This window comes from Athene noctua, chromosome 13, assembly GCF_965140245.1.
Source record: "Athene noctua chromosome 13, bAthNoc1.hap1.1, whole genome shotgun sequence".
Taxonomy (NCBI): domain Eukaryota; kingdom Metazoa; phylum Chordata; class Aves; order Strigiformes; family Strigidae; genus Athene; species Athene noctua.
In genome coordinates, this window is record NC_134049.1 from 15997868 (window position 1) to 16025732 (window position 27865).

At 57.5% G+C, this 27865-nt stretch overlaps 1 protein-coding gene across 3 annotated transcripts in view; it reads left to right on the forward strand.

Moving 5' to 3' along the window:
• Window positions 1-1738: 1738 nt before the first annotated feature.
• Window positions 1739-27865, forward strand: part of ZNF710 (zinc finger protein 710) — a 28662-nt gene continuing 2535 nt past the window's right edge. Inside the window, exons 1-4 of one of the 3 annotated variants that reach the window (XM_074916702.1) lie at window positions 1739-1786; window positions 24173-25592; window positions 26541-26732; window positions 27234-27408. In XM_074916702.1, the coding sequence (XP_074772803.1) occupies window positions 24201-25592; window positions 26541-26732; window positions 27234-27408 (1759 nt within the window). In that variant the 5' untranslated portion in view covers window positions 1739-1786; window positions 24173-24200. Of the gene's footprint in view, window positions 1787-2027; window positions 2079-16493; window positions 16598-24172; window positions 25593-26540; window positions 26733-27233; window positions 27409-27865 lie in introns of those variants that run through there. The other 2 variants (XM_074916704.1, XM_074916705.1) reach the window with 2 other exon arrangements.

Sequence of the window (27865 nt, forward strand, 5' to 3'; positions counted from 1 at the left end):
CCAATCGGCTGGGGCAGCTGCAATCTTGTGTATCCCTGTCCTGATTGGCTGAGGCAGCTTCACCCTTGTGTCTCCACATGCTGATTGGCTGGATCAGCTGCGGCCTCATGTCTCCCTGTGCTGATTGGCTGCGGCAGCTGCAATCTCATGTCTCCACATCCTGATTGGCTGAGATGGCTGGAGCCTCGTGTCTCCCTGTTCTGATTGGCTGGCACCAGCTGCAGCCTCATGTCTCTGCATCCCGATTGGCTGGGGCAGCTGCGGAGCTGCTCCCAGGCAGGCGGGTGGGCCTGGGGCTGCCCCCCACCTCTGCGGCCCTGGCTCCCCCTGGCTGTGGCACCCGCTGAGCCGGGTCCTGGGTGTGCTCTGGGTGCGCCGCGGCAGGAGCTGAGCAGAGCGAATCTCCTCGTTCAGGATCTTTATACATTTGCAAATATTTGCGCAAGCAAACCTGACCCTTAGCGAAGCTCGTGGGGCAAGGCAGGGCTGCAAAGACAGGGAGAGAAACACCAGTTTAGGTGAATGTTCTCACCGGCCACGTCTGGTCTCTGGACGTGCTTGGCCCTGGGCAACGGGAGCGTGTGAGGGGTTGTTGGCTGCCCACGGGTGCATGGGGAGGATGTGGGAAGCCATAACCACAGGCACTGATGGTTTAAGCGCATCAGCGAGATCAATTTTCACCCAAGAATACAAAAAAAACCACTGAAAAGGAGAAGTGTGTCTGCCAGACAAAGGACTGCGTTTTTAGACAAACTCTTTGCTGTGATTAGGCTGTCCAGCCCCACCTGCTTCCATGGCGATGAGACTCTCCCCACGCACCCACAGAATCCCGGCTGCCTTCAGGTCTGCCTTCCTCCATGACCCTCGTCCTCCTTGTGATGGGAGCCAGCTCACATGCTTTGCAGTGGCCAACCGCTCCTCTTACCCCCCATGTTACAGCCCCCGTCCCTCCCTCTGGGGTCCCACCGCCTTCTGCCCCTGTGGCCCCCGCCGGCCTCCCCACCGCAGCGGACCTTGGCCTCTCCCTCCACCACCGCCTCTGGCCTCTCTGGGGGGGGTAAACAGCATCACCCTGCCCCAAGACCCTCAGGATTTGTGGAACGTCTCAAATTCTGCTCATCCTTGTCATTTTTGGGGAGGAGGGGGGGCCGTCAGCTGGTACAACGTAACCCCCCGCGAGGTTTCTGGGGCACAGAGGATCTCTCCCACAGAACCACCGTGGAGGAGAGCAACGCCCAGCAGCAACAGGGGCCCCATCGCCCATCCCGACAGACAGAGCTCCTCCGGGCATCCCTCTCTGGGGGGGATAAGCCCCCCCCAAAACGGAGCGATACTCATCCGCAGGATAAAATAACCCCTGGGGTCAGGGATCTTGGGTGGCCACCGTGGAGGAGGAGATGCCCCGAGCGGCGGGGGGGCGGGGGTCCCTATCGGACACCCCCATCCCCGTTACCATCAGACGAGCCGCGCCCCGCAGCTTTGTTCCCCGCACCCGGTACCGAGGGCGGACCCGGCTCCGGGGGATGCGCGGGCTGGGGGAGGAGGAGGGGGGGGGGACACACGCACGGGAGCGGGGATCGCGGTGCTCGGGAAAGTTGGGGGTGGGGGGGGACGCGGGGGCACGGCGGGGAGATAAAGGGCGGCCGCCGGCGGCCGAGTTAGGAGGAGCTGTTTTGCATCCCTTCACGTCAGCTCTGCCTCATTCCCTCCTTCTTCCTTCCTGCGCACCCAGCGCCGGGCCCGGAGCCGCCGCCGCCGCCCCGCGGAGCCGCCGCGGGAGCGCACGGTGAGTCCCCGCCGCCGGGCTCCCCCCGCCCCGCCGCCGTCCGCCACCACCGGAGCAGTGGGGGGGTTGGGGGGTGACCCCCCCCGCCGCTCCGCAGCCACCGATACGTCGCCGCCTTTTTCCCTTCCACCTTCCTCCCGCGACGGAGACGGGAGCGATGGCGGCGGGAGGGAGGCGGCGGGGGGGGAAGGGGGGGGGCCGTGTCCGCTCCGCACGTGGGTCCTCCGCTCCCCCCACCCCGCCCCCAGCTCCCCGCCGACAAGTTTCCCCGTGGCCGCTCGCAAACTTTCCGGTAAAGTTGCGGGGAGGGCGGCCCGGGCCGAGCCCGGCCGCGGGGTCGGTACCTGTTGAGGGAGGGAACGCGGTGGAAGCGTCAGCCCCGGGGGTGTGGTGTGGGGGGAGGATGGGAGGGGGAGCCCACGCAGGTAACACGCGTGAGGGGGGATGCCCGGAGGGGGAGAGGGCGGGTTGGGCGTCGGGGCGGTCGCCGACCAGCACCCCGGGGTGCCCCGACTCGGGGCGGGGGGGGGGACGCACACGGGGCGGCGGGTTCACGGCACTGGTGGGGACAGGGGCGAAAGCCGGGGGGTCCCCGCGTGGGCCGCACCCCAAGTTTGGGTACAGTTTCCAGGCGCTGGGATCCGGCCCGACGGCGGCTGTCCCGGGTGTGCTCCCCCCTGCTTACAGCGACAGAGGGAAAGTGCCACGGTGGGGGGGAGTTGTGTGTGTGTGTGTGTGTGTGTGTGTGTGTGTGTGTGTGTGTGTGTGTGTGCGTGGCCCCGCGGGGCCCAACCTGCTCCGTCCCGCAGCGGGTAGGTCCCGCTTGCGCTTCCCATCACGGAGGTCCCCCCAGATTTCCCGGTGCCGGACACCCCCGACGGCTTCATAGGAAGGTCTGGGGGCACCACTGCTGCCGGGCCAGGGGCTGCTTTGTCCCCTGCGTCCCTGCCGGGGACAGCGGCTCGCCCGGGCCCCCCTGTTTGTGCAGCCCTTTGATAGCTCCCTGTTAATCAACAGGACGCGGTGGTTGAATTAGTTATAATTAATTAATTAGCCAATCATTAGTAGTTTCTTTGTGAGCAGCCTGTGTGGGCAGGGGAGGGGGAGTGACGGGAGTGGAAGGCGGCATCCCGAGGCCTGACCTCCTGCCGGGTCCCGACCCAGCAGCGCCACAGACCCTGCTGGGCTCCTGCACCCCACGTCGTGCTCCTGCCCTTGGCTTGGCAGCTTCTCGTGTCCCCGACGTGCAGCGTTCTCACGAAGCCAGTTGCACAGCGGTTCCAGCCGGGTTTGTGCGGGTAGTCCGGGCCGGCCGCAGATGCCCCTGAGGTTGGGGGGAGACCCCAGACCCACCGGCTTCCCCAGGGAGACTCCTGAGAAGTCGCGACAGGGGCACTGGTCTTGGCGTCCCCTTGGGAGCCCCGAGGGGTCACCGACTCCAGCCACTGTGGCATCAAGCACCGTTTCAGCAGCAAACAGCATCGCTGTGAGCAGTGCCCTCAGCTCCCACCCCTGGGTGACAGCTTCTCTGCCCGTGGGAGCCACGCGAACCCTCCTCACCGGAGCCAGCAAAGGCAGAGCCCCAGTATCAACCTGCTGGGCTGGGCTCCTCGTCTGCGAGCAGGCTCCCATTAACACCCTCCTCGCTCAGCGATCCCATCGTAGCCCTATAAAATGAGAAATTAGATCAGAGTAACTTGAGCTCTGCTACACCCTGAGAAACGTTCCCAACGTAAACCTGGGAGGTGACTGGAGGATTAGCCCTGGATACCCGCAGCAGAGGCAGTGGGCACCCAAGTAGCGTGTCTCCTCTTGTTCCTTTTGACATGGAAGGCTTTGCTTTCATCTCTGAGAAAGTGGTTTTAGTTGGTTTTATTGGACCACAATGCAAAGAAGGTTTTTCATTTATAAATTAGTTTAGGAAACAGGGTATAGAGAGGGATGAGAGTCATCCTACTCTACTGTACATCTGGAAATGTTAAGGATTAGGCAAAATGGTGTTTTTGTACTGCAAAGAACATGCCAGCATAAAATCCCGTGAGTGAGTGTTGTCTACATTCCTTACACTTATTTTACATTTATTCTTTGTTGAGAAGAGGGTCCAATTCAGCATCTGCTTGAGCATGGTCTCCTTAATATCAACTGAGCGGGTCACATCGTGGTGTCAGGCCGGCGGCAAGGCTAGAGCCAAATGCTGTCCCCACCAGGCCGGGAGCGGGGCTTCTCCTGTCGGTTTTACTGCCATTGCTCCCCCTTTGCCTGCCACAGGTGTTGGTTTCCCCTGACCCATCATGTCTCCTCCGGCGAGCACTGGCAGGCCGAGCCCAGCTGAGCCTGCCCTGCCTGAGCCTGGGGACGCCAGCTCCCAGGGCAGGGTGTGAGGTGTCCCAGATACCTGTTCGGGGCGTGCTGGGCGCAGGGGCGACGCAGGTTGGACGGGAAGGACGTGGTTGGGTAGCCGAGACGTGCCGGCCGTGTCGCGGTCCCTCCTTTGTGCCTGCCTGCAGCCCTCGGGATGAGTCACGGTCCCCGCTGAGGTCCCTGAGTCCTTCCCACAGGGCTTGACCTTGGTGAGAGGACTGTGATCCGGTGAGGAGCGTTTTCCCTTTGTCCCGCTGTCCCATATTTTCCTCCTCCAGTCCTGTGCACATCTCCTCCTCCTCCTCCTCCCTGGGTCCCTCTCACCCACGGCAGCATGTCGCGGCAGTGTTTGCGTCAGGAGAGGGGCCCAGCGCAGCCCACCCGCGGCCAGGCTCAGCTTTCCCTAAAAACCCAATTTCTGTCAAAAGCACGGTGCGGTGGAGTGGAGCACGAGAAGTCAGCCAGGAAGGAGGCTCTGGCTGGAGGGAGCTGCGGGGGTTCTGTGTCTGAGAGAGAGGAGGGTCCCGCTCTCCTTTGCCCCAGGCACGATGGAGGAGTGGGGTTCTCTCCCGCCAAGAGAACAAGCATGTAATGCAGTTTCTTTCCCAAACTTTAAGTTAAGGGGGGGAAACGTGGATTTAAATTTTCCTGATCTTTACTCTCAGCGGTCTGTCCAGCATTTGAGTGACAGCGAAGTATTTCTAACGGAAAGAAATAGAAAAAACATGTAAGCATCCTGCCTAAAAATCTCTTTGTAAAGCGTGTAGCTTCCATGGTGCCCTTGTGCTGTCACCATCCTCCCGTTTCTATGAGCATTTGTACCATGTTCTCCACAATGTATCAAGGGGGTTTTATTAAAGAAGTGACCTGGGGCGGGGGGAGGCTTCTTGTTTTTTAGATGACAGGTCTCCTGGATCGCTGTGAACATTCTCAAGTGGCAAGAAATGCTTCATCTCCCACCCTTCCTTCCTTCCTTCTCAGGCGGCCTCTGATTTCACAGGGAGACAGGCAGTGTCCAGATTGCTCTTTTGTGCAGGGCAAGGAAAAAACTTGTAGAAAGTTCATGTAAAACTTTGCAAGACTTGCTTTGAGGTAAAAAAGAGATAACTGGGTGATGGGGGAGCACCAGAGGCTGAGCAGGGGCAGGATGCTGAATTAGAACAAGGTACCTCCTGCAGGCCTGGGGACTGTCCAGGAGCCTCGAGGGGCATCAAAGTTGTACAAATGGATTTTTAAAAACAAGACACGTTATTTTTAACTCTGCAATGCCCTCCTCAAGGCTGGGGGGATGAAAATGTTACACTGAGTTTGTGCAAGTCTGCAGGAGTGAGATGGATCAGGAGGCTGGTGGCGAGGTGGAGGGACTGGCGTGTGTTCAGGCCCATCCCGCGTCACCGGGGGGGTCCCGAGCTGGCAGGATCCAGCCGACACAGAGCGTGGCCTCCCTCAGCACAGGGGTTCTGTGCAATTTGTGGGTGCGGTGCTGGGTGGAGGGGGATCGGGACATTGCTGGCTCAGGGTGCCAAGGGCTTGGGGAGGTCCCGGAGTGGCAGCCGGCGGGGAGCCACTTGGCATGGGGCGGCAAGGAGCAGAAGCACTGAGGTTTCACTCCAGCTTGTGTGGGGAGGGATGAGTGGGAGACCAGAGAAACCCTGGTTTTCCCCCGAAAGTAATACATGCTCTTCAGGAGCGGTCCAGGGGAGGGAAAGGGCAGCACAGTGTGGAGCATGGTGACGGTGACATTTTGTGAGGGTAATTGAGTAGTAGCCTACAAAGGAGGAAAAATTGTAACTGTTCTTCACCTTAGAAGGTTAAAAATTAACTGAATTGACCAAGATCAGACAAACCAGCAGGTCAGGTGAAGAGTTTTAGGATGCAGCTATGACCAATGGGTAGGATGTTGCTCCCTAAATAAAGCAGGAGGGGTGATGCCACTGGAAATGCCACTGAGCTTTCAGGCAGCAGGTGGTGCAGAGCTGCCCACAGCATGAAGGACAGGGGAGGGCCTGACAAACCTGCCCCGGAGGTGTTGGCAGTTTGGTGTTAGAGCTGCCGCGGTGCCCGGAGGAGCTGTACCTGCCCGGGCGCTGGGGCTGGAGACGTCAGCGCTGCAGCAGGAAAAGCAGCTCCCAGTGCAGGCGTGTTTTAAGTGGATGCTGTGACGCAGAGTGATTGAAATGAGTGAATTTAGTTAAAATCAAAACTCTATTCTTCGCCTCTTTCCCCTTGCTCTTCAGCACATTCTGTGGGCCCCTGTGCCCCAATGAACAGCACGCTTCCCTCTTGTATGCAAAGCCGTGAGTATCTCCAGTGCAGCCAGCAAATGATGGACACAAAGAGGTTTTGACTAAGAAGGAAATATCAGTCAATCCTTTAAAGGCTTTATCTCAGCACGTCAGTTTGAGGAAGAATGTGTTTTAACCAGGAAGCAGCACGTGGACGTGTTCATTGTTTTACTTCCACATCTTGTGTACGTGAAACCATGTTTCTGCGCCGGCTCTGTACACCCAGATGCACTTTGCTGGGCAGCATGGGTGCCGCTGTAGTTAAAAAGGGGAATTTTGTGGGGATTACAGGCTGAGGCCACAGACCGTTGGTGCAGAAATGAAATCTCTTGCTGGGTGCTGTCCTTCTGAAGCCTTTCACATCCTTCCCTATGAGGCGCTGCTGTTTCCTGCCACCGCTCCAGCAGCTGGCACGGCAACAGGGCTGGGTTTGCTCCCGGTGGCCCCACCGGGACGGGGGAAGAGCCAGGCTTTGCCCCTGGCAAGCAGAAGCCACACCAAGCTGGAGTCATGGGCAACCCAGTGAGGGAGAGGGAGGAAGGACAGGCAGAGCTGCAGGAGGAAGAGCGCTTGCTGGCTGTCTCTAAATTTATCTTTCCTGTTTCTCGGCAGCAGCATTGTCTTGTGTCCGTGCTCTGTGGTGCCGGGTCACTTCTCCCCTCTCTGCCCTTTCTCTGACATCTCATCACTTGTCTGTACTATGCTGGGTTTAATGAGCTCTCTGTCATTCCCCTGCTTTTTCTTCCAAATTTTTAGTTCTTTAAGTGTTCCCGAAGGTGGTTTTCCCATCCTTCTCCCTTGGCCTGTTCTCACTCCCCTGTGCTGAGGCCGCTGTCTCAGGACCCTTCCAGACGGGGCTGGGGAGGGTTAAACTTCAGATCAGGGGGTGTCTTGGGGCATGTGGGCTCATCACGGCCAGGACTGGAAGCAAAAGCGCAAGCTGGAGGACAGCATTGGGATGTTTTCTCTTGGGTATTCTGGGGAGCTGGCTGCCGTTCCAGCCAGGGCACGCATCCACGGGACTGTGGGATTCCCCTTCCTCTCAGAGGACTTTCTACTCTCGGGTGTTGAACCCCCAGCCATCTGAAATGGGGGCACCATAAAATCTGACTGTTAATACCCCCCTACTCTGTGCCAGTTGCAATCTTTTATTTTTTTGAGCCATCTGAGAGTTACCATTTTCAGGCATCGACCGACCTGCCCTCCTTGCTTTGCCTCTTGGCTTTGCTCCGGAGATGACGGTCTATTTTAACCATGGCTATTTCGTGCTCACCCTGCAGCCCTTGCTCATGAGAGGAGCTGCAGACCCAGGGCCTGGGTTTGTCGGCATGGGTGCCCTCCAGAGAAAAATGACTTTCTAGAAGACAGAGCTGTAGGCAGAACTGAAAGAGCGTTTTCCATTGGTGATGCCAAGACTTTTTGCTGAATTTCTTCTTGTCCTTCCCCGTTTTACGCCTTGGCTGTTCAGCACGTGCTTGTGAAGCCCGTCAGGGTAATTGCAGAACTCGTCTGCAGAGAGCAAGCCTTGATTTATGGGGGCTTGAGTGGTTTGGTTTCATTTTATGATTATCAACAAGGGACACATATAAGCAAATTATTTCAACAGCTGAATATTCTGTATATTTATAGGACTTTCTTGCTGTAAGAAGAAAGAGTGCAAAATACAGCAATTATGCAGATTGTGATAAAAATGGGGACTGGGGTGGTTCAAGCAGACCCGAGTGTGAGCCAGCCCATGGTGCTGCCAAAGCAGAGGCAAAACGCCTGTAGACAAAACCAGCCCTGCAGATGCATTATAAAATATTTATTAAGATGAGTAAAAAGTACAAACGTTCCCACCCTCCTCAGTCACAGCCAGAGTTTGTCCACTGAGTTTTCCCTTGTATCAGCCTTTGAGCTCTTTCTCCCTGCCTGACATCTGCTCCGGGTTCAGGAGTGAAACGGCAGTGATCTGTGGGGCCCTAGCATGGCGCAGGGCAAGCTCCAGGTGCGTGAGGTCGTGCCCGTGCCCGACGCTCCAGCCGGGTTCACACGCTCCGGACAGTGGTGCCAAACTCCGTCCTTTGAACTCTATTTCAAATAAATAAACAAATAGGCAGCGCTTGGGTAAAATCTCAGCCTCCACTTGGCGTCAGGAGTGCTGGGCGAACCCTCACCACATGATAACATACAGAAAAACATAAGTGCAATAAGCAGAAATTTCTTTTAGCTTGGCCACGTCAGCCCCTCAGGAGTACGTCGTCAACGCAGCGTTCCTCCAGATCAGCAAGAACCTTTGCCTTCCCCTGCCAGACAAACAACCATGGTCCTCTGGCTGCCATGGATTTAAAAGGCATCTGCCGTGCAGAAAGGCCAACAGTTTGATGGCTTGTAGGTGGCTGGTGGCAGCCACGTCGATCCTGTCAATCGACTGCAAGGGAACGTGCAGCCCCTTGCCCCAACAGCTGGATGCGCCTCGGGGTGTCACTGGGCTCTGCTCACTGCTGGTCCCGTCTGATGCGTTTCAGGACTCAGATTTCAAAATCCAAGTTTCTGCTCCCCTGAAGTCCCCAGGAACGTGAGGGACGTCGGATGTGGAGCCCTTTGTGCAGGGAACCTTTCTGCAGAGATCACCCCCATGGGTTCCTCACTGATGTGTCTGAAGTGGGATAAAAAGTAGCTCAGCTTAAAGAAAAAAAAGAAAATCCCCCAACTTCACTGTCTCATAGACTCTCAAATAGTCTGAAATTATATATACAGCCTTTATTTTTTGAAGCACCTGTCCTGTAGCTGCCGTACATTCATTATCCTTCATTAGGGCGGACGCGGTGCCTCCTGGCTTGAAGAGGCGCTTTCCATATCAGTCACTCTGACTTCACTGGCTTCAGTTTTACCTGTCACCGTTTCAGACTTTTCATCTGTGTCAGGTTAGGCTCCACGCTGGAGGATTTTTTCCTTTAATGACAAAAGTTTGGTATTTTGAAACAGGCTCTTTGTGTTCCCGTGGTGCCAGCACTTGGGGCTGGGGACAAACTGCTGTCCCTGGTCCCCGGCAGGGTGGCCGGGGCCGGTGTGCATGCACCAGGGCTTGGAGAACTGTTTGCTGAGTTTTGCGAGGCTGAGAGCAACGCGGGGTGGAGCCGTGCCCGCCCAAACCCCCAACGCACACAGGCGCGGTCAGGGGCACAAACAGCCTCTCTACAGCCAGCGATGCCGGGTAGCGGCGGCAGCACCAGAGGCTGCGGTGGCCCTGTTAGCCAGGACAAGGGCTAGCGAAGCCCTCGGTACTGGCTGTTTGTCACCACGGGTGACCCTGCGGTGGTGGGTCCTGGTGTGAGGATGGAGCTGGGGGCCTGAGTCCCGTGGACAACTGTCTCTGACTTGTCTCCCCCCTCTCACCCCACGGCTCCAGTTTGGGTGTCACTGTAAACCTGCTGCGGGGATGGTGCCCGGAGCTGCCGGGCTGGGTGCAGAGGCTGGGGGGGGACACTCTGGGGGTGTCCTTCATTCGTCCGACTCCCCTTTCACCCCCTCACGGTTTGCTCTTCGTCTCTGTGGCTGCTGGAGACTGTCAGGACCTCAGGAGGAGAGCGGACACAGCAAACTTTGATTTGTGCCCTAAAACTGCGGGGAGACAAGGCACCTGCAGCTGGGGGGATGCTCGTGCTGCACCAGAGCAGGGCAGGCTGCCTGCACCCTCGCTGCCCACAGCAAGGGCTCTCCTGCAGTGGTATGGGGCAGAGCAGCCCACGTCCCCTGGGCTGCGCAGCCGTTCCCCCCATCCCACAAATGCGACCACGTTGGTGCCCCGCCAGCAGATCCCCCGCAGACGCCTGCGTCTGTCCCCGGGCCAGCACTGCCAGGGGAGGTGGAGGGCCCGGCCTGGTGCCTGGCGTGGGTGGGAGGGGGCCCAGTGACTCCCCAGCCCCTGCCCGTACCTCTGCGGGAAAGCTCCGGTTCTCCCTCCTCCTTTCACCAGCGGGCTATAGAAAATTGCACTTGATGTGTTTGTTCTTTAACATTTCTGCCCCCATGGCTGGTGTCACCTGTGAGTTCTGCAGAGGAGATGTCATGTGTTGGAGATAATTCCCCAAGTTATTTTGCCGGGAGATCCTGCGTTTTTTCTCCATACTTCACCTCACAAAGGCTTATCGGGGATCTTTCCCGTTCACTAACAGCAAACCGCGGCTGGTGGTGCTCAGGGATGGCCCTGTGGCTGCTGGCTCGCAGGGCTGGTGCGGTTGGTAGCCGTTTTCTCAAAGGCAGAACAGCCTGAAAATCTGAAGTTCACGGAGGAGACATGAAATGTCCCCTCAGCCGGCAGCTCCTCTCCCGCTCAGATCATCCTCCGTGCTGGCAGCAGGACCGGGCTCCACTTACCCGTGATAGCAGCTTCAGAAGCTCTGACAAGTTTTACATGTGAAAGATTATCTGGTCAAGTATTAATTAACATACTCAAATTAGACCCTCTTGGCTATGATTATCATATTACCCAGCCCAGCAGAGGTGAGGGCGGATGCGGAGACGCCATCTCCCCCTTCCCCGCAGTGAGGGGGGTAATGTGGGGGCTTGGGGGGAGCGTTTCCCTGCCACTGTTCAGCACACGGGAAGATTGAACTTATCAGCAAAATCACGTGCAGTCCAGAGTGTCCACTTTCCTCCCAGCCTTTAGCTCTGGTTGGACATTTCTGGCTGCCGGGAGTGACTCTGGGCAGCCCCTGTGTCCCTGTTCCTCCATTCTTGCAGCCCAGCGCAGGACGGAGCCCGGGTGGGAAGGGGGTGGTGGGGCCCAGCACCACGCGGGAAGCACTGCCTATATGTGGGCAAGCTCCACACATGGGGAGTATAAAAAACGTATTAAAATTGTTCCCAAGAATGAGGGCAGCAATGCTCCTGAAAGTGAGTCTGTCTACCCTCGGTCCCCACATCCCATCCAGCAACTCCCGCTCCCTTCAGGGTGACACACATCTCCCATTTACAACATTTTGGTTGTTTTTCCCCTTTTACAACCAGCCAGCTGGGTTATACACAGGGGGGTGCCCAACCTCCTACTTGCATATCGGTTCCTCCGACTCCCAGTCCCTTTTACTGCTCTGCTTTGAGGTCCCCGTGGTTTATGATTAACCCCTGCACCGGGGGATGCTGAGCAGGAGCGATGCTGAGCAGCTGCTGGACCAGGAGCGTCATCTCCGCCTGCCGCGAGCTCTCACTGGCCGCCTGGGCCGGCTTTGCTGTCCGGCAGCATTGTGAGCCCACTGCGAGCTCACTGCCTGCAGGAACCCCGGCTGCTTGTTGCCTCCTGCTCGGTTTTGCTCCATCCCAGGAGGACCCTGCTGTCCTGGGGGGCTCCATTGTCAGTGTTTTCTCCTCAGTGCTCTCCCAGTGCCCCTGTCTTTGGGGTTCACCTCCACACGTGAGGGTCTGTTTCCCCCCCACCTCTGCTGAAGACACTGAACAAAACGGGACAGTGCTGGGCTTTGCAGACAGGTTTGGGGGTTGCACCGGCCCACCCGTTGCACTCGCAGCACCTGGCCCAGAACCGGGCCCCTGGGTTTGCATCTGTCACGACCATCCCTCATCTTTCTCGGCAGGGTTTGGGTTTCGACCTGAATCTCTGGCACCGGTTGCTTTTCATGGCCACGCTTGTTTCTACAGATCTGTTTTCTCCGGGTATTTGCTCTGTGGTTTTTCCAAGGGACAGTGTGGTGCCTTTTCTTCTGGGGGACCTTCTGCGTGAGGACAGTCCTTCCCAGACCCACTCAGTGCAGAATTTCATTTACTTTTTTTACATATCTGCATGTGTGATTACTGGGAGAGGTATTTTTAAAAGTAGCTCGGCGTCTCTTTCAGGGAGTTAGCAAAGAGCAGATTTATTTTCTGCTATGCTGAGAATTAACTCCCCTTTCTTCCTCTTCCCTCTGCCCCCGCTGGAAAGAGAGAGAATGCAGAAAAGAAGAAAGGATTTACATTGTGGTGGTGATTGGCACAGGCTGTGAATGAGAGGTCATTTCATCTGGCTGTTTCTTTTCAAGCGCTCTTTTTTTCGTGCACACTGTATTCAGGCTGGGAGCATTCTTTCTTTTCAAAGCTTCTCTGTCTGTCTCTCTCTTCCCCCTCCTTTATTTTTCATCCCTTTTCTTTACTTTTGCTGTCTTTTCATTCTGTTTTTCTCCACCCCCTTGGGGCTCCATTTTTTCTTTCCTTTTTCCTCTATTCAGTTCCTTTTTTCTTCTCGCATCTTTTTTGAATAGCTCTTCTATTTTCGGAGAGGAAAGGGAGTATGTCGAAGCGAAGTCGTTGCAGCAAGGAGGAACTTGAAAGTCTTTTCTTTCCCTGTTTATTTCACTTAAAAGCAAAAATTGTTTTCCAAGGGAGAGTGAGGTTTCTGTGTGCAGCCTTTGAAGCAAGGCTGGGACAGCAGCGGGGCTGGCCGGGGTGGGATTTCTCCCCACTCCACACCACAACACCGTCAGTCCCAAACTCCTGACAAATACCCAGAGCCCTGTAAGCGCGGGGGGGTCTGCGGGTCGGTGCTGCTTTGGCTGAGGTGTGGGTGCTCGTGCCGTGAGAGGGGAGTCCAGGCAGGAGCAGCCCCTCTCCTTTGGCTCCAGCTGGGCTCGCCGTCACCTTCAGACACTAATTACTTGTATTTAATTGCTATTTCAGTCGCTGGTGCTCCTGTGCGAGCAAGCAGCAGCATTTTAAGATGTGCTGGGACAATGAGCTCTGAAGGCAAGATCCCAAGAGCTCTTCACTGCGGCGTGTGTCCCCGTGCAGCGATGGGGAGGAGGGGGCTGAATGGGGACCGAGAGGCCATGTTTGAGTCATTTTGAAGGGGAAACGTTGCACAAGCAGCCCATGGGGAAGTGTGGGATGTGCCGGAGCCCTGCGCTGGGGAGTGATGCCGGGTCCCAGGGCAGCCGTTGGCTGCAGAGAGTCTCTGCACTTGATGGACACGGGGTGCCGGGGCTCCACGGATTCAGGCCCTCCCATGGGAGAAGAGCGGGAAGGGACTCGTATGCGTCCATAAGGCCACAGCGATTCCAGTCAGGTCTCAGGGAAGCGTCCTCACTCAGCCGGATGAGGCTGAGCTCCCTGACACAGTTCGGTGCCACCAGCAGCTCATTGTCAGAGCTCTCCTGGCAGCTCCGTCATCTTGCTTCAAGAAGAGCTGCCTAGGAAGAATGGCTGATAAATCTGGCGTAAAGCTTGATCAGTTTGGTCTTCTAAAGCAGAGGCGGTGTTGTGTTGAGTAGCAAAGCAACAGGAGTTCCTGCAGGAAGGCAGATGTGGGGGGCGATGAGAGTCCCCCGCTGCTGCAGGCGTTAACTGCCAGCAGGCTGTGGTGCAGCTTCAGCCGCTCGAAGAGTGAAGGCGTTTTACAGTCCCAGGGCAGAAGCGGAGCACTGGCCCCAGCGTTTGCTTTGGCTTGGTCCCTCTGTGCACAGCAGTTTTGTGAGGAGACTCCTCTGGTGCAGGGAAAGCACTTGTGGTAATGAACCTGCTCTGATGGGCTCCTCACTGCTCTGCCTGCCACAAAACGGGGGTCCCCGGGAAGTGACCCTGTGCTGCCAAGTCACCCAGGGCCTACCCTGCTCCTTTCCTACCATACCCCAGACCCTAGAGGAGCACATCCCCATGGCCAAACTGATGCAATTCGACTCTGATTTTCAGAAAGCATCTTTTACCTGTTAATTTTAGGTTGCCCTGGTTGCTTTGGAATAAAGTAGAAGCTGAGGGTTAATCTAAGACCCATGAACAGGCGCTGACTGGGAAACACCCTCTCTCCTGTTGGTGTGTTAGAGAGAGGCTGGAGGACGAGGTCAGGGCCGGCTGGTGATCACCCAGCACCCAGCAGCTGGCTCCTGCAGGGGAAAGCGAGGCCAAGGGTGTCGGTGCATGCCCGGAGCTGCTCCTCTCCCGCTCAAACAGTGGTTCTGGGCTAACAGCAAAGCGGGAACACCTTGTGCTGCCGCCCCGACGGCGGAATGCGGGTGGGTGAGCCCTGCTGCAGCTCAGGAGGGGCATCTGGTTGCCCGATCCTGAACGTCTTGTAGTATGAGTGGAGAATTCTGCTTCCCCTTTGTTTGAAGGGCATCGGAGAAAGGTTGGAAGGGCCTTGCCAGAACATGGTAACTTCCTTGTCCCCTGGCAGTGGTGCACATTGGGGGCTCAGGCACATGCAGGAGTCCTGAGGCTTGCGGGTGGGCTACAGGAGGAGTGGGAGGGGAGCTGGTGGCACGGCAGTTAATGAAGTAGATAATTTTTTTAAAAGTGAGATTCAAATAATTGTAACCCCGAGATAGAGAAGACATTGAAGGAGATGAAAAGGGAGAGAGAAAGAAATGAAGCAAAGGACAGAGGTTTGGAATAGAGAGGGAGATTAGGAGATAGATGAAAGAGAAAGGAGAAAGATAAGAGGGAGAGAGGGGACAGATCTCCAGCGAGAGATGGGCGTTGCCAGGGAAACGGGAAGAATGAGGGAGCGACGGAGGGATGGAAGAGCGGAGGATGCTGGGGGTGGGGAGCAACGATGGAGGGATGGAGGCTCGGTCTCGGGTGGAGGAGGAAAGTGGATTCTCAGCAGAAAGGGAAGCAGGAGCGGGATGTCCCAGCTCGGCGTGGGCGCTGGGAAGCCACAGCAGTGTTTGGGATGGTGGCTCTGTCCCTCCACAGTGAACGGCTGCAGCGGCTGCTGCTGCTGCTCATGGGCTGACTGACCCCTCTCACCCTGCGCTTCCATCAGCTGAAACATTTTGTACCCACTGCAGGGAGTCTTTCCTAAGAAACAGAGCACCGCACTGCACCCACCCCAAGTCCAACACACGGATCTTCTTCCAGAGAGCTGGTGGGAGCTGAGAGAGGATCTGACCTGGAAGGGAGAGCCCCTGCCTGTGCTCGGCCTTGATATTTATATCCCCCTTCCAGATGCAGCTGCTGCATTTCAGAGATAAAAACAGCGAGTGCGTGACAGTGAGGCCAGAGCAGTGACCTGCTCGTGGGGGAAGACGGGCACCAAGGTGCAGAGCAGTGCCTGATCCCTGTCCCACAGAGCCGAGGTTCCCTGTGGACGTCGGGTGCCAGGCAGGGATCAGTGCTGGTGTCACATGTGGTGGTTGCAGATGGCTCCTGCAGCCGGAGTGGGGGTGGCCGGGCAGAGCCTGTGGCATGACAGGGCCAGAGCTGCCCCATTTCCAGCAAACAGCCCAGCCTCGGTGGCAGCTGCACATGGGACCAGGAAGAGAAACGATGTGCTTGAAAGCCGAGCACTGCGGACATCATTTGAACACCCAGAGACAGTTTTGTGCTCAGCTTCGGCCTTGGCGGGTTCCAGGAAATGTGCCAGTGGCACCGACTGCTCCCACGTCCCAGGGCTGGCGATGGGGAGGGGTGAACCAGGAGCCTTCATGAGTCCTACACATTTATTCTGCAGATACAGTAATCTCCAGTTATTTAAAAAACATTCCTTTTTCCCTTCCAGAGGTTGCCAGTAACTTGGTGGCCACAAACATAAATATTTACTTCTCACCAATGAACATAACGGTTGGGGTAAGAATCACAAAAAGAAGCATCAACAGATCGACCGGGGAAGGGTTTAACGTGATCAGACAAAGCGGGTGCTGCTCCTTTCCCGACGTCGTTTTCCCCAACTTGTTTTTCCACCTAATCTTACTAGAAAATGTTGTCTATAGCATGCTGCAAATTGTAGGTTGTGTGCTTTTTTTTTCTTTTTAACTCAGAGCCCCCGAAGATGATCATTTCTCCGCCCAGAACCACTTCACATGCTACACGTGATATACTGTATGTCTTTCCTTGTTGGGAAGCATATTCAGGGCTGAAGGCAGCACTTCTGCTTTCTTACCAACTTACAAGAAGTAGTTCTTTTCTTTTTTCTAGAGAAAAAAGTTCTCCTTAAAAATGGAGTTAGATAGTATCTAATGTGGAGACGCTGACTGAACGAATTTGAACACTGTTTTGATTTCTTCCAAAAAGCGGAGTTTATTTGGTCGCAGCAACCCTGCGCCATGCATCCTCTTCCACGTTTCTCAGAACGTCGTCTCACTATTTAAAGTCCAGTTTATCTGCATCGGATGCCAGTTCTGAGGTGAGAAGTAGTGCTTTCGGTTCTGCCACAGGCTGAGGTGGGCAGGCTGGGCAGCGGTGGCCGGCGTGGAGCCAGGGTCAGGTACGTGTCCCCCGCATCCCACAGCTCTTGACCTTGACCGGGCCTGGTGAGGTTGGGGTTGGGTGTAGCTGGTTTCGTAGCCCGGCTGTGGTGTGGGGCAGCTCGTCCCACCCAGGGAAGCTGTCGTGGCCCTGGCAGAGCATGGGAGACCCCCCGCGCCTCCACCCCCCGCTCAACGCTAGCTCAGCGATTAACAAAACCAAGATGAACTCGTAAATCCTCAGGCCTGGTACAGGACAAATGCTCTGGGTCAGTTTTATGAATAATTTTAGTTGTTGTGATTTTCAGCGAAAACAATTTTTCTGTTTAGAGTTTTTGTGGGTGGTTTGAGCAGCTTTATGTGAAAACCGTGAAAAAAGATGAAAGACTGATTTTTCCTTTATTAGATTTAAATGAAAGCTTCTTTTAAGAAAGGAAGAAAAATGAAATCAATGATGTGCTCACAAATATTACCGACCCATTGATCGGCCATTTTCTGTTAAAAATGGTTGAAAACTTTTAACACTTTCTCCCCCTACGAGATAACCCCCACGTGCCCAACTTCACCCTGTCGTCTTTAGCCCCGATTTTTGCCTGGGCTCAGCCCCAGCACCCCAGGAGCTTCACCCGGTGCTTCCACTGCTGTGTCTGCTCCTTGTGCCAAGAGCTGTGACCCCCCCAGGGCACCCACGGTGGGGTGGGTCTGCAGGGGGTCCCGCAATGGGGGTCCCACAAAGGGTCCTGCAAAAGGATCCCCTAAAAGGGTCCCACAATGGGGGGCCCACAGAGGGTCCTGAAAAGGATGCTGCAAAGGGGGTCCCACAAAGGGGCTTCCGCAATGGGGGTCCCAGAGTGGGGGTCTCACAAAGGGTCCTTCAGAGGGTCCTGCTAAGGGTCCCACAGTGGAGGTCCCTCAAAGGGTCCCACAGTGGGCATCCCACAAAGGGCCCTGCAAAAGAGATCCAGCAGCCACTCAGCCTTGACAGCACCTTCCGTTGGGCAGGAGCCCCCCGGGATTGAGGTGCAGGAGTGCATCTTCCGCAGCTGGGATGAGCAGGGACACGGTTGGCCCGGGGACTTGCTGCCACGCAGGTTTAAAGCTGAGCTTTAAGGGAAGTGTTCTCTGCCTGGCCGGGACAGCCTGAGTGCATTGCTTGGGTTGCACCACTGATTTTCTTTCTGCCAGGAACGAGTCCTAAAGGCCTCCCCAGATTGCTGTTGGGTTTGTCATACAGGCTGTAACACCGAACACAGGCGGGGAGGTGAGTTAGATGAGATAAGCTGCTGCCAGTACCAGCTGGACCCAGGCACCCGCTCATGTGCCTGCACTTACCCTCTGATGGGGCAGGGATAACAGCAGGCAGCAGCCAGTAGCAGGGAGGGTTCCAGTGTGCCTGGCAGAGGGGGGAGTTGCTACTGCTTGGGATGGCTGCAAGAGGTAAATCTCACAAACCCATGGGGTTTTGGATGCTCTGTGTGCCCTTTCCTGTGGGGAGGGCTGGGTGAGGTTTGGTGACTGTGCTGCTCGTTCTGTGCATGGTGCAAAGAGTAGCAGAGAGACAGGCGTTTGATTAGGAAATGGAGCCTGGGAGAAGGCAAGGGCCTGCATGATAGTTAGTCCCTCGGCAGAGGTGCTGAGGCAGGTGGTGGGGAGCTGCGGGCCCTTGCAGAACGCCTGCAATGGGACTCCAGTCAGGACAGTGCTTGGGAGTGGGGGGCCCTTTTACTCGGGTTCCCCCCGCCCACCCCATCAGACCTAGGATGTTGCAGGCAAACCTTGTCTGTGTGCACAGGTGAGGTTTCATGAACCAGGTGTAATTTTTTTAAGCTGCTCCATTTAGGATTGCCAAGAGTCTCATCTCCAGAGCTGCTGCCTTGGTGTCTGCTGTGGCTGAGCTGCACTAGGTGCTGGTGCAGGGGGTGGTGGCGTGAGGCAGTGGAGCCACTGGGTGAAACTGAGGGTGTTAAAACAGGAAGAGTGTCTGGAGACAGATGACTCTTAGTCTGGTGCAGTGGCTGGAAGATCTGGAATCCAGCAAGAAATGTACTGGGGGGTTGGAGAGGCTGTGGGGCAAAATGCTGTTGCTGCAAGAGGGGACCTACCTGGTGTAAGTGACCCCAGGTGAGAGTTTGGTGTTTGGGTGGTTAAAATGAAGCAAGAGAAGTAAATAGAAGTAAAATTACATCAGAAGGTGCAAGCTATGTAAAAAAAAAGCTATTTTTAAGTGCCTAAAAACCGGGAGGTGAGCAAGAAACCAGTGGAGGCTCTGAGGAGGATGGGCAGGAAGCTCAGGGATGTGCCTGACTCTTCCCGGCTGTGTTGAGAAAGGCAGGAGGAGAAGAGCGATTGCACAAAGACAAAAACCTCCCAGGAGTGGGAGGAGAAATGCCGAATTTCACAACCCCCCTGAGGAGCAGGGATGGGAGCTGCTGTGGCCGGCCCTGGGTGCGTCCCTCCCGCACGGCGCGGGGGGACACTGAGGAGGGGGAGCAGGAGCACGGCATGCATGGCTTTCCTGGGGAGGTCGACAAATGCGTCTGTGTAACTCCATGGGCAGGAAAGATGCGGGTGGGCGAGCGTCTCCATCGGTGAATGAGCCAGGGAGCCCCTAAAGCTGAGCTAGAGGTCTTGATTTAGGCCTGAGGTGGGCTCAGTTCCCAGCTGTGTTAAGTGGGCAGTGATAGCCGAGCTCCAGCAGAAACCTTCCACATGCAGCCATGGGAAGGATCTGGAGGCTCGAGCTGGGAAGGAAGAGGAGTTGCTCTTGTGTTGCTGCTGAGATCAGTATTAAGACACATTTAATTTGTGTCTTTCTGAATGGGGAGGTGGGACAGAGGGATGAGCTGAACGCACCAAACAATAGTTGGAAAAGGGGGTTAGGGAGGTCAGCGTGGAGAGGCATAAAGGTGATGGAGTGGAGCAGATCCCTGTCCCTGCAGCGTGTGACACAGTGCTGACAGAAGGGCCTGGCCCCTTAGGCTGGGGGCAGGAGGCAGCAGAAATGGTGTGATAACACAAAACCAGGAGCATTTAAAAATTCAGTATCCACAGCAGAGCTGGGACCCCAGCCTGCAGTGCTACTGGGTGTGTGCCTTTTTACAGTAATCCTCACAACTCTTCCTCAGAAATGGATGTTGTCATTGTACCCCTTGAAATAGATGTGGACTTTGCCCCTGGGGAACAGGGAGTGGAAGGGCAGGATGAGAAGGGCAGGGTGAGCAGAAGTGCACAAAGACGCAAGTGCCTTGTTGGAACTGCTCTGTTGCTGTTGGGGCCGGCAAGGTACAGGTGTGCTTTGAGAAGAGATGTGAAGAAATTGAGGTAGTAGCAGACTTTTGCATAGATACACACACACACACACACACACACACACCCCCACACACACATCCCCCCCTGCGAAGTTGTGAATTTGTTGAAAAATGGGATGATGAAATTTGTCACTGCTGGTGCAGTTGTTTGCTGGCAGCCAGGGAGGGATGGGATGAGAAAGGGCTAGTGGCTGGTGCAGTGCTGGACGATGATGATGGTGGGTGTGGAATGATGGTCAGGGCCAGCGTAGCACCCAGCTCTGCACCAGATCAAACTGTGGAATGGTTAATAGCTACCGAAAATTTGTGGGTATAGATGAGAAAGGCGGATCTCAGGTTGCACAAGGAACGTAAGTGCAGAGCGGGGAGACCAGTGAAGGTGTGTGGGATGGTGGGGGTGAAGGCAGGAGGAGGGTTTGCAGGGCTGGGGTGGACAGGGTGGGGAGTTCAGTTTGGGGTTCAGCCTGGCATTGTTTGCTCTTCATGGAGTGGAAGGTGGGGGAGAGTGGGATTTGCCCAGCTCCTCCTCTTAACCTCAACCTGCCAGCTTGCCCCTCGGGTCGCCTGCACATAGCTCACGCAGCTCCATGGGCATGTCCCACTTGTTGGCTGGAGTTTATTTATTAGGGGCGTTACACAAGGCTGTGCTGCCTCAGTAAAGCACCTAACAGTCTCCTCTTCCACAGAGTGATGGTGTTTATCGTTAAAACTTCCTTGCAACTCCTGGGGACCCAGCCCAGTGCTCTGGCACTGGAGCAGCGCTGGGGCCGTTGCTTTGCCAGGGTGGACTGGCCAGTGTTGTGGCTCCTGAGTCATCAGTACAGGAGGGATGAGGCTTTGTTCTAACAGCTCAGCTGGTGGTATTTTGTCAGCACCGGGAGGGACAACCTATTTGTGCTTCTTTTCCTTCCTGTGCAGCTGAGCTGGGGCAAGTTGTCCCCGCAACACTTGCCCCTGCCCAGCACCTGGCTGCTCTGCATGCTTCACCCTGGGCTGGCGTCACCTCGCTTCAACTGGGAGCAACTGCTTCACCCAGGTTTGGCTGTGGCAGGTCTGTGCTGGGTCACAGCACTGGGTCTGGGGTCCTCCGAGGCCGCTGCTTTGGCTTTTTGAAGCAAAATGGGAAGTGGCTTCCGGGAGAGCAGAGGTTTAGGCAGTGCTCTGCACCCTGAGGGCTGCCAGGGGGTTTCCTGGGGGAGTTGAGATACTGGCGAGTGAGGTCTGGTCATGTGTGTTGGGAAACAGCGTTTCCAGCCCGCTCTGCAAGCCCCAAGAAGGCTGAACAGGGAAGTGAGAGTGTGAAGTGAAACAAAAGCATCTGTCCCACTTCCCGCTTCTCTCCCTGCAGTGCTGGTGCTCATGGACCAGGGCCCGTGTGTTTGATAGAGGAGAGCACTGAGTGATTTGTGAGACACAGGGCTTTTATTTTTGTACTGAGGGCCCAGAGGAGCAGAGCTCATCCCCTTTCTCGGAGTGCCCCAGAGTAGGAAGCCACCATTTACCTTCTAAAAGCCTGTTTTGGGGTGGTTGGTCTTAAAACATACTGGTGCTGGTCTCGGGAGCGTATGTGTGTCATTCTTTCAGCTTCCACCCTGGGGCCACACCAAGGGGTCCAGTTGACCCCTCTGCAGTGCCGGGGACGTGGGGGAACAGTTGGGTCCCATCTCATGCCCCTGTCCCATCTCCCGTCCTGGAGGCCGCTGCTGGCTGCGGGGCTGTCCCAGCCCTGCCCTGGGGAGTAGGATCTGGGGTGCCAGGATTTGGGGTACCAACATGCTGCTGCCTGAGGGGGCAGGTGGGTGTTTATCGTCCTGTGTAAGTGTCTCTGGAGAAGTCCTTGGGAAAAGTTAGATCTTAACTGGACCGGAAGAGACAGCCAGTGTGTATGGCAGGAGAAACTGTGCCCCAAACCAAGGGGGAAAACAAAGTCCAAGACCAAATTAAAAGACCTTCCCGGCTTCCCAGGCTCTTCCAGCTCCTCTCATCAGGGCTGAGCAGAGGGACCCCAGTCTGGGCGTCCTTCCCTGCCTGGGCCGAGACCCCGGTTAGTGCCGCTTGGTTTCAGCTTCCTCAATTCCAGCAGGAGCAACACTGGCTGATCCCCGCTGGCGCGCTCCTTCCCAGACCCCGGCACACAATCCCCAGCCGGCGTCTGCTTGGGACCCAGCCCGGGATGCGGGGCTGGCTGGGCAGGATGGGCGCTCAGCAGTGACAGACAGATGGACGGACATGCTGCTGGTCAGGGAACTGAGAGCAGGACAGTGGGAATTGTTCCGGTCTGGGGTGCATTGTGCTGAGCAGCCCGTGGATGGGAGGCACTGTGCTCTGGGACTCACCTAGGATGAGGAGGATGGTGATAACCCGGCCTTGCACTGTGGTTACCCCAAGAAAGGGGATTCTGGCCAGACTCTACACACCAGCAGCCACCTCCCTGGCTGCTCCCTCCTCTTCCTCCTCATCTTTTCCTCATCCTTCCTCCCACCCCTCCTCCTCCTCCTGCTGCCACCCTCCCCCGCTCTATGCTTTGTTTCACTGCCTCCGCACTCCCCCTCCCCCCTCTCCTCCTCCCCCATCCTCTTCCTCCTCCTCCCTGCCCATCCTCCTCTCCATCTCCTCTCTGCTGCGTTCCACAGGGTTTCTCCCTGGCTGGAGGTGCGAGGCACTGAAGCTGCCCCCATTCTCCCCTCCATGTCTGGCCGGCAGCCCCCCGCTCCCCCCGAACAACCCTGTCTCTGGCCACTGGCTCTGTACAGACCATCTGCTATGAGGCATGGGTGCCTGGCTGGACCCTTCCTCCTGCCCAGGTGAGGGCAGTGGCTGGAGGGTGCTAGAGGCTGACAAAAGGCCCAGCTGCCATGCCAGGGCAGAGGCAGCTGGTGCTTGGGGGCAGCAGCATCCACAAAACCCCCTGGGAAGGGGTCTCCTCACCGAGTGTGTCGTACCCTGGGTTGAGGGTGTCCCGTCCAGCACCCAGGTACCAATCGTGCACCATCGGTATCTCTCCCCTCCCCTGGTTTTTTTTTCCTCTTTTCACACCAGTTCTTCTCCCCTTCCCCACCGCCATGGGTATACCGTGTCCTGGCATTTCGGTGGGCACAGACCTGGCACAAGAGGCCACACAGACCATACTCACCAGGAACCAGCAGGAGCACGCAGCTGCCTGCACTCTGCCGGCACTGGTCTATTTGCAGGGGAGAGGCCAGCATGCCCTGGCCAGCGCTGCTCATCCCTGCGGCCCATAACTGGCCAGCAAGCCAGCGTGGGGGCCATGGGGATGATGAGCTGCTAACGCTGGGTTCCTGCGCTCCAAGAGGGCCTGCTTAGCCCAGGATTGCCTCAACGCCAGGCAGGTGCTCCTGGGACTGCAGCATAATCCGGTTTAGAGTTTATTCCTGTTTTACCTCCCCCATAGGATTTCTCTTTGTTGTAGCTGCAGAAGTAATTATATTTAGGAGAACATTCTTCACCACAGGAGGAAGAGGCAGCCTCCTCGCTTTCATCTGGTGGCAGCTCTCCAAGCGCCTCCCTGACCGTCCTCACTGGCCACCCCAGGGGGGAAGGTGCTGGGGGGGCCCTCTGCTGCTCCCCATCGATGGGGATCTGCGGCTGGCTCTGCCCCAGGGGAGTCGGGCAGTGGTGCTCTGGGCTCTGCCTCCCCCCAGGGCCCTGCCTCGTCCTCTCCGGGGTGGGAATGGGGCTGTCAGGCCGCTGAGCATGAGCAAGTTCTCAAAGTGTTGTTTTAATCCCCACAACACAAATTGCATCAATCACCCTCTAGCTGAAGGGAGTGTTTTGGCAGCCTGAACGCCTTTCCCCAGCCTGCTGGCAGGCAGACCTGCCCACACCTCCATGTCCCTCCTGCTCTTGTCCCCTCTGTCCCGCTCAGGCTGATGCTCTCCCCTCCCTGTCCCAGCCTCAATCGCCAGGGAACCTGCGGCCACCGACTGGAGGGGGCTGGGGATGGAGGGCGAAGCAGCATGCCCAAGGCGCAGGGGTTCCTGCCCTGCTCTGGACCCAAAGCTGAGCCCTGGGGTTTGAGAGCCAGAATGGCCAACAGTGGGCACAGAGCCGGGCTTCCCCTCCACAGCTTACCATCCCCCCCCGCAGCCGGGATCTAGATCTTGGGGTGTGTGGTGCCATGGACCCACACTGGCAACTCTCGTGTCAGTCTGGGGTTTGCTGGGAGTGGTGATGAGGAAAGGGGTGGTGGCTGGAAGGAGCCCTCCACAGAGCGGTGTCTGTGGTAGCAGGAGGGGGCTAACGGCCATCTCTCTCCCCCCTCCCCAGCCATGACAGCGTAGGCAGGCGGCAAGAGATGGATCGCTTCACCGAGTGCGGGACCCAGACGGATGCGGTGGTGGTGCTGTCCCTGGCGCAGGCTGCAGTTCTGGGCTTGGTGTCCGAGAATGAGCTGCTGGGGGCCACTGTCAGCCCCGCCGGCTTCTTCCCGGGACTGGGAGTGGAGCTGCCGGGTGCGGCTGCAGCAGAGCCTGGGGAGCCGGAGGGCGAGTGCCGGCTGGAGGGTGAGGGGCAGGCACCAGGGGACGGGCAGGAGGAGGACACCTTGGAGGCAGAGTCCTCCCTGGAGAAGCATGCCCGGAGGAGGAAGCGGCCTCCAGTGAGGCTGGTGCCCAAGGTCAAGTGTGAGAAGGCAGAGGACGAGGTGCTGTACGAAGGGCCTGTCCCTGGCGACGGGGAGGGCGAGCAGCAGCGTGGCCGCCCACCGCCACTCCAGGACGCCAGCCAGGAGCAGACGGTGCAGAGCAGTGCTGTGAAGATGATTGACCTCGGTGCCTTCGGCAGGAAGCCCCGGCGCCTGCGGCACCTCCGTCGGCACACGCGCCGTGAGCCAGAAGGCACCGAGGCGGCTGATGGTGCCCCCGCGGGGGCTTTGCGGACCGAGTGCGCCTTCGAGGCGGGCACCCCGTCCCCTGGCGAGGCAGAGGCGCCGGCGTCCCCGGAGCCGGTGAAGAGCGAGCAGGGCTTCGGCTGGCAGGAGCCAGGGGAGCTGGAGGCGGAGGCGGCAGGTGCCACCAGTGAGCGCAACAAGAAGGCGCAGCTGGACCGGCTGGACATCAACGTGCAGATCGACGACTCCTACCTGGTGGAGGCTGGGGACCGGCAGAAGCGCTGGCAGTGCCGCATGTGTGAGAAGTCCTACACGTCCAAGTACAACCTGGTGACCCACATCCTGGGCCACAACGGCATCAAGCCCCATTCCTGCCCGCATTGCAACAAGCTCTTCAAGCAGCCCAGCCACCTGCAGACCCACCTGCTGACCCACCAGGGCACACGGCCGCACAAGTGCGAGGTCTGCAGCAAGGCCTTCACCCAGACCAGCCACCTGAAGCGGCACATGCTGCTGCACACCGACATCAAGCCCTACAGCTGCCGCTTCTGTGGCCGGGGCTTCGCCTACCCCAGCGAGCTGAAGGCACACGAGGTGAAGCACGAGAGCGGCCGCTGCCATGTCTGCGTGGAGTGTGGGCTGGACTTCTCCACGCTCACCCAGCTGAAGCGGCACCTCTCCACGCACCAGGGCCCCACGCTGTACCAGTGCCTGGAGTGCAGCAAGTCCTTCCACTACCGCAGCCAGCTGCAGAACCACATGCTGAAGCACCAGAACGTCCGGCCCTTTGTCTGCACTGAGTGCGGCATGGAGTTCAGCCAGATCCACCACCTCAAGCAGCACTCCCTCACGCACAAGGTAAGAGTGGGGGGTGCCTCGGGCGCTCGGGGTGCTGCTTGTCCTGTGCCGGCTCAGGATGCAGGTGCTGAAGGTGTCCCCAGAGTCCTGGCCAGCCCTGGGAGAAGGGTGATGGAGGTGGGCCATTGGTTGGTTGCAAAGGGGCATTGTTATGGGGCTGCCCAGCCTCCTTTCTTCCTGGGGGTCCCCATTCAGACCTGCTGTGGGTGCTGTGGTGGCGTGACCTGGGGGACCCTGGCCGCAGCTGCCCCTGAGGGTTTTTCCCTCTCTCAAGGGGGAGCAATTGGACTGAGCCAGAGCACAGAGCTGGATCTTGGAGCTGGGCTTATAGAGCCTGTCCAGCCCTGCTCCCCACAGCCCCCCCTCCCACATGCTGCCAGGCTCAGGCAGGGCCCTTGAATATCCCCATGCTGGCTGCATATGGTGACTGCACTCCCCAGCCAGCTCCTTCCCCAAGCTGCTCTCACTCCAGCACTGACCCAATACCAGGTTTTCCAAGGGCTGCAAACACATTTCCAGGGTGGGTGAGACGATGGTATCTGGGTGAGGCAGGGTCTGGGCAGTGGGAATTTTTCCCCAGTGCAGCACAGGGATGGCCCCGGGCTCTCCGTATCTCCGTATCACCTACTCTGTGCTTGGGGAGCGGGAGATGCTCTGGGGAAGGTGCAGATGAGCTGATGAGGGTTAATGCCCCCCAGTTCCTGCAGTCCAGCCTGCTGATAGTCCCCAAAGTTCGGCTTAGCACAAGGAGCCTGTCCTGTGCCCCTTGGGGAGCGCAGGTCCCCGCTCTGCACCGTGCCTAGCACTACTCCTGTGCCCCTGGCTCCTGTGGGGTCTGTTCAGAGACCCCCTGAGCAGCCCCGGCAGCGCGGGCAGAGCCTTGCCCACTGCTGCTCTGCTAGGGGGTCGGCTCTGCCCCACGCTCACGGCTCTCTGACCCCTTTGCAGGGCGTGAAGGAGTTCAAGTGTGAGGTGTGCGGGCGGGAGTTCACCCTCCAGGCCAACATGAAGCGGCACATGCTGATCCACACCAGCGTCCGTCCCTACCAGTGTCACATCTGCTTCAAGACGTTTGTGCAGAAGCAGACGCTCAAGACCCACATGATTGTGCACTCCCCGGTGAAGCCGTTCAAATGCAAGGTACCCTTGGGGATCGGGGGGGGGGGGAAGGGGGTGTGGGTTGTTTTAGCAGATCCAGGGAGGGGGTTCACCCAGGCCCTAATGTGCTGAGTTCCCAGAGAAACCCGTCCAGGCTGGGCTGAGTCCTTGGTCCCAGGAAAGCAGTTTTGCGATGCCTCCCTCTGTTTGCTTGGGCAAACAGCTTGTCCTGAGGCATCTGCTCAGAGCTGCATGGTGGGGAGCAGCTGTTATGGGCAGGGCACGGGCACTGCTAGCACAGAAGGACAATCAGTGCCTCTTTGAGACCTGCTGGGGTTCGCATAACACCAGCACAGCATCCCTGAGGCTCCCACTGCCGCGGGGGAGGAGGGAAGCAGCCCCATAACTTGTGGGAGCAAAAGGGGACCCCAGGGGTGAGGTCTGCTCTGAAATGCCCATGTCCCTGCAGCAGTGGGTGAGCGCTGAGGGGGGTGTAGGGGTCTGCAGGAGAGCCCCCACTGACCCCCAGGATGCTGCCGGCAGGTCTGTGGGAAATCCTTCAACCGTATGTACAACCTGCTGGGCCACATGCACCTGCATGCGGGGAGCAAGCCCTTCAAGTGTCCCTACTGCTCCAGCAAGTTCAACCTGAAGGGCAACCTGAGCCGGCACATGAAGGTCAAGCACGGGGTGATGGACATCAGCCTGGACAGCCAAGGTGGGTGCAGGCTACGACTGGGCACCCGTCACAGACTAGGAGCTGTGGTTTTCCCTACTGGGAGTGCCCGGGTCTTGGCGGTTTGCCCTGGGATCTGGGCCATGCTGCGGCGGCCCTGGTGAGCTCGTGTCCCGTTGCCCAGGGGCTGCCCTCAGCTTGCTTGTCCCACTAGCACCTCCCCACCAGCACCCGTCCTCCCATGAGGGCCATGGAAAGGTACCGAGCAGGAGCTGAGTAAGGTTAATAACTTGGTACAAATACAAATAACCTGCATAATAAATAAGTTAAAATAATCACAGAATGGCAGGTTGGAAGGGGCCTCAAGGATCAGCTGGTCCAACCTTTCCAACCCTTGTCCAGCTGAATCTTAGTGCCCAATGTTGGGGGCTTCCCTGGGGAGATTATTCCAGGGGCTGATTGTTCTCAGTGTGAATACATTAAATATCTCCTTGAGGAG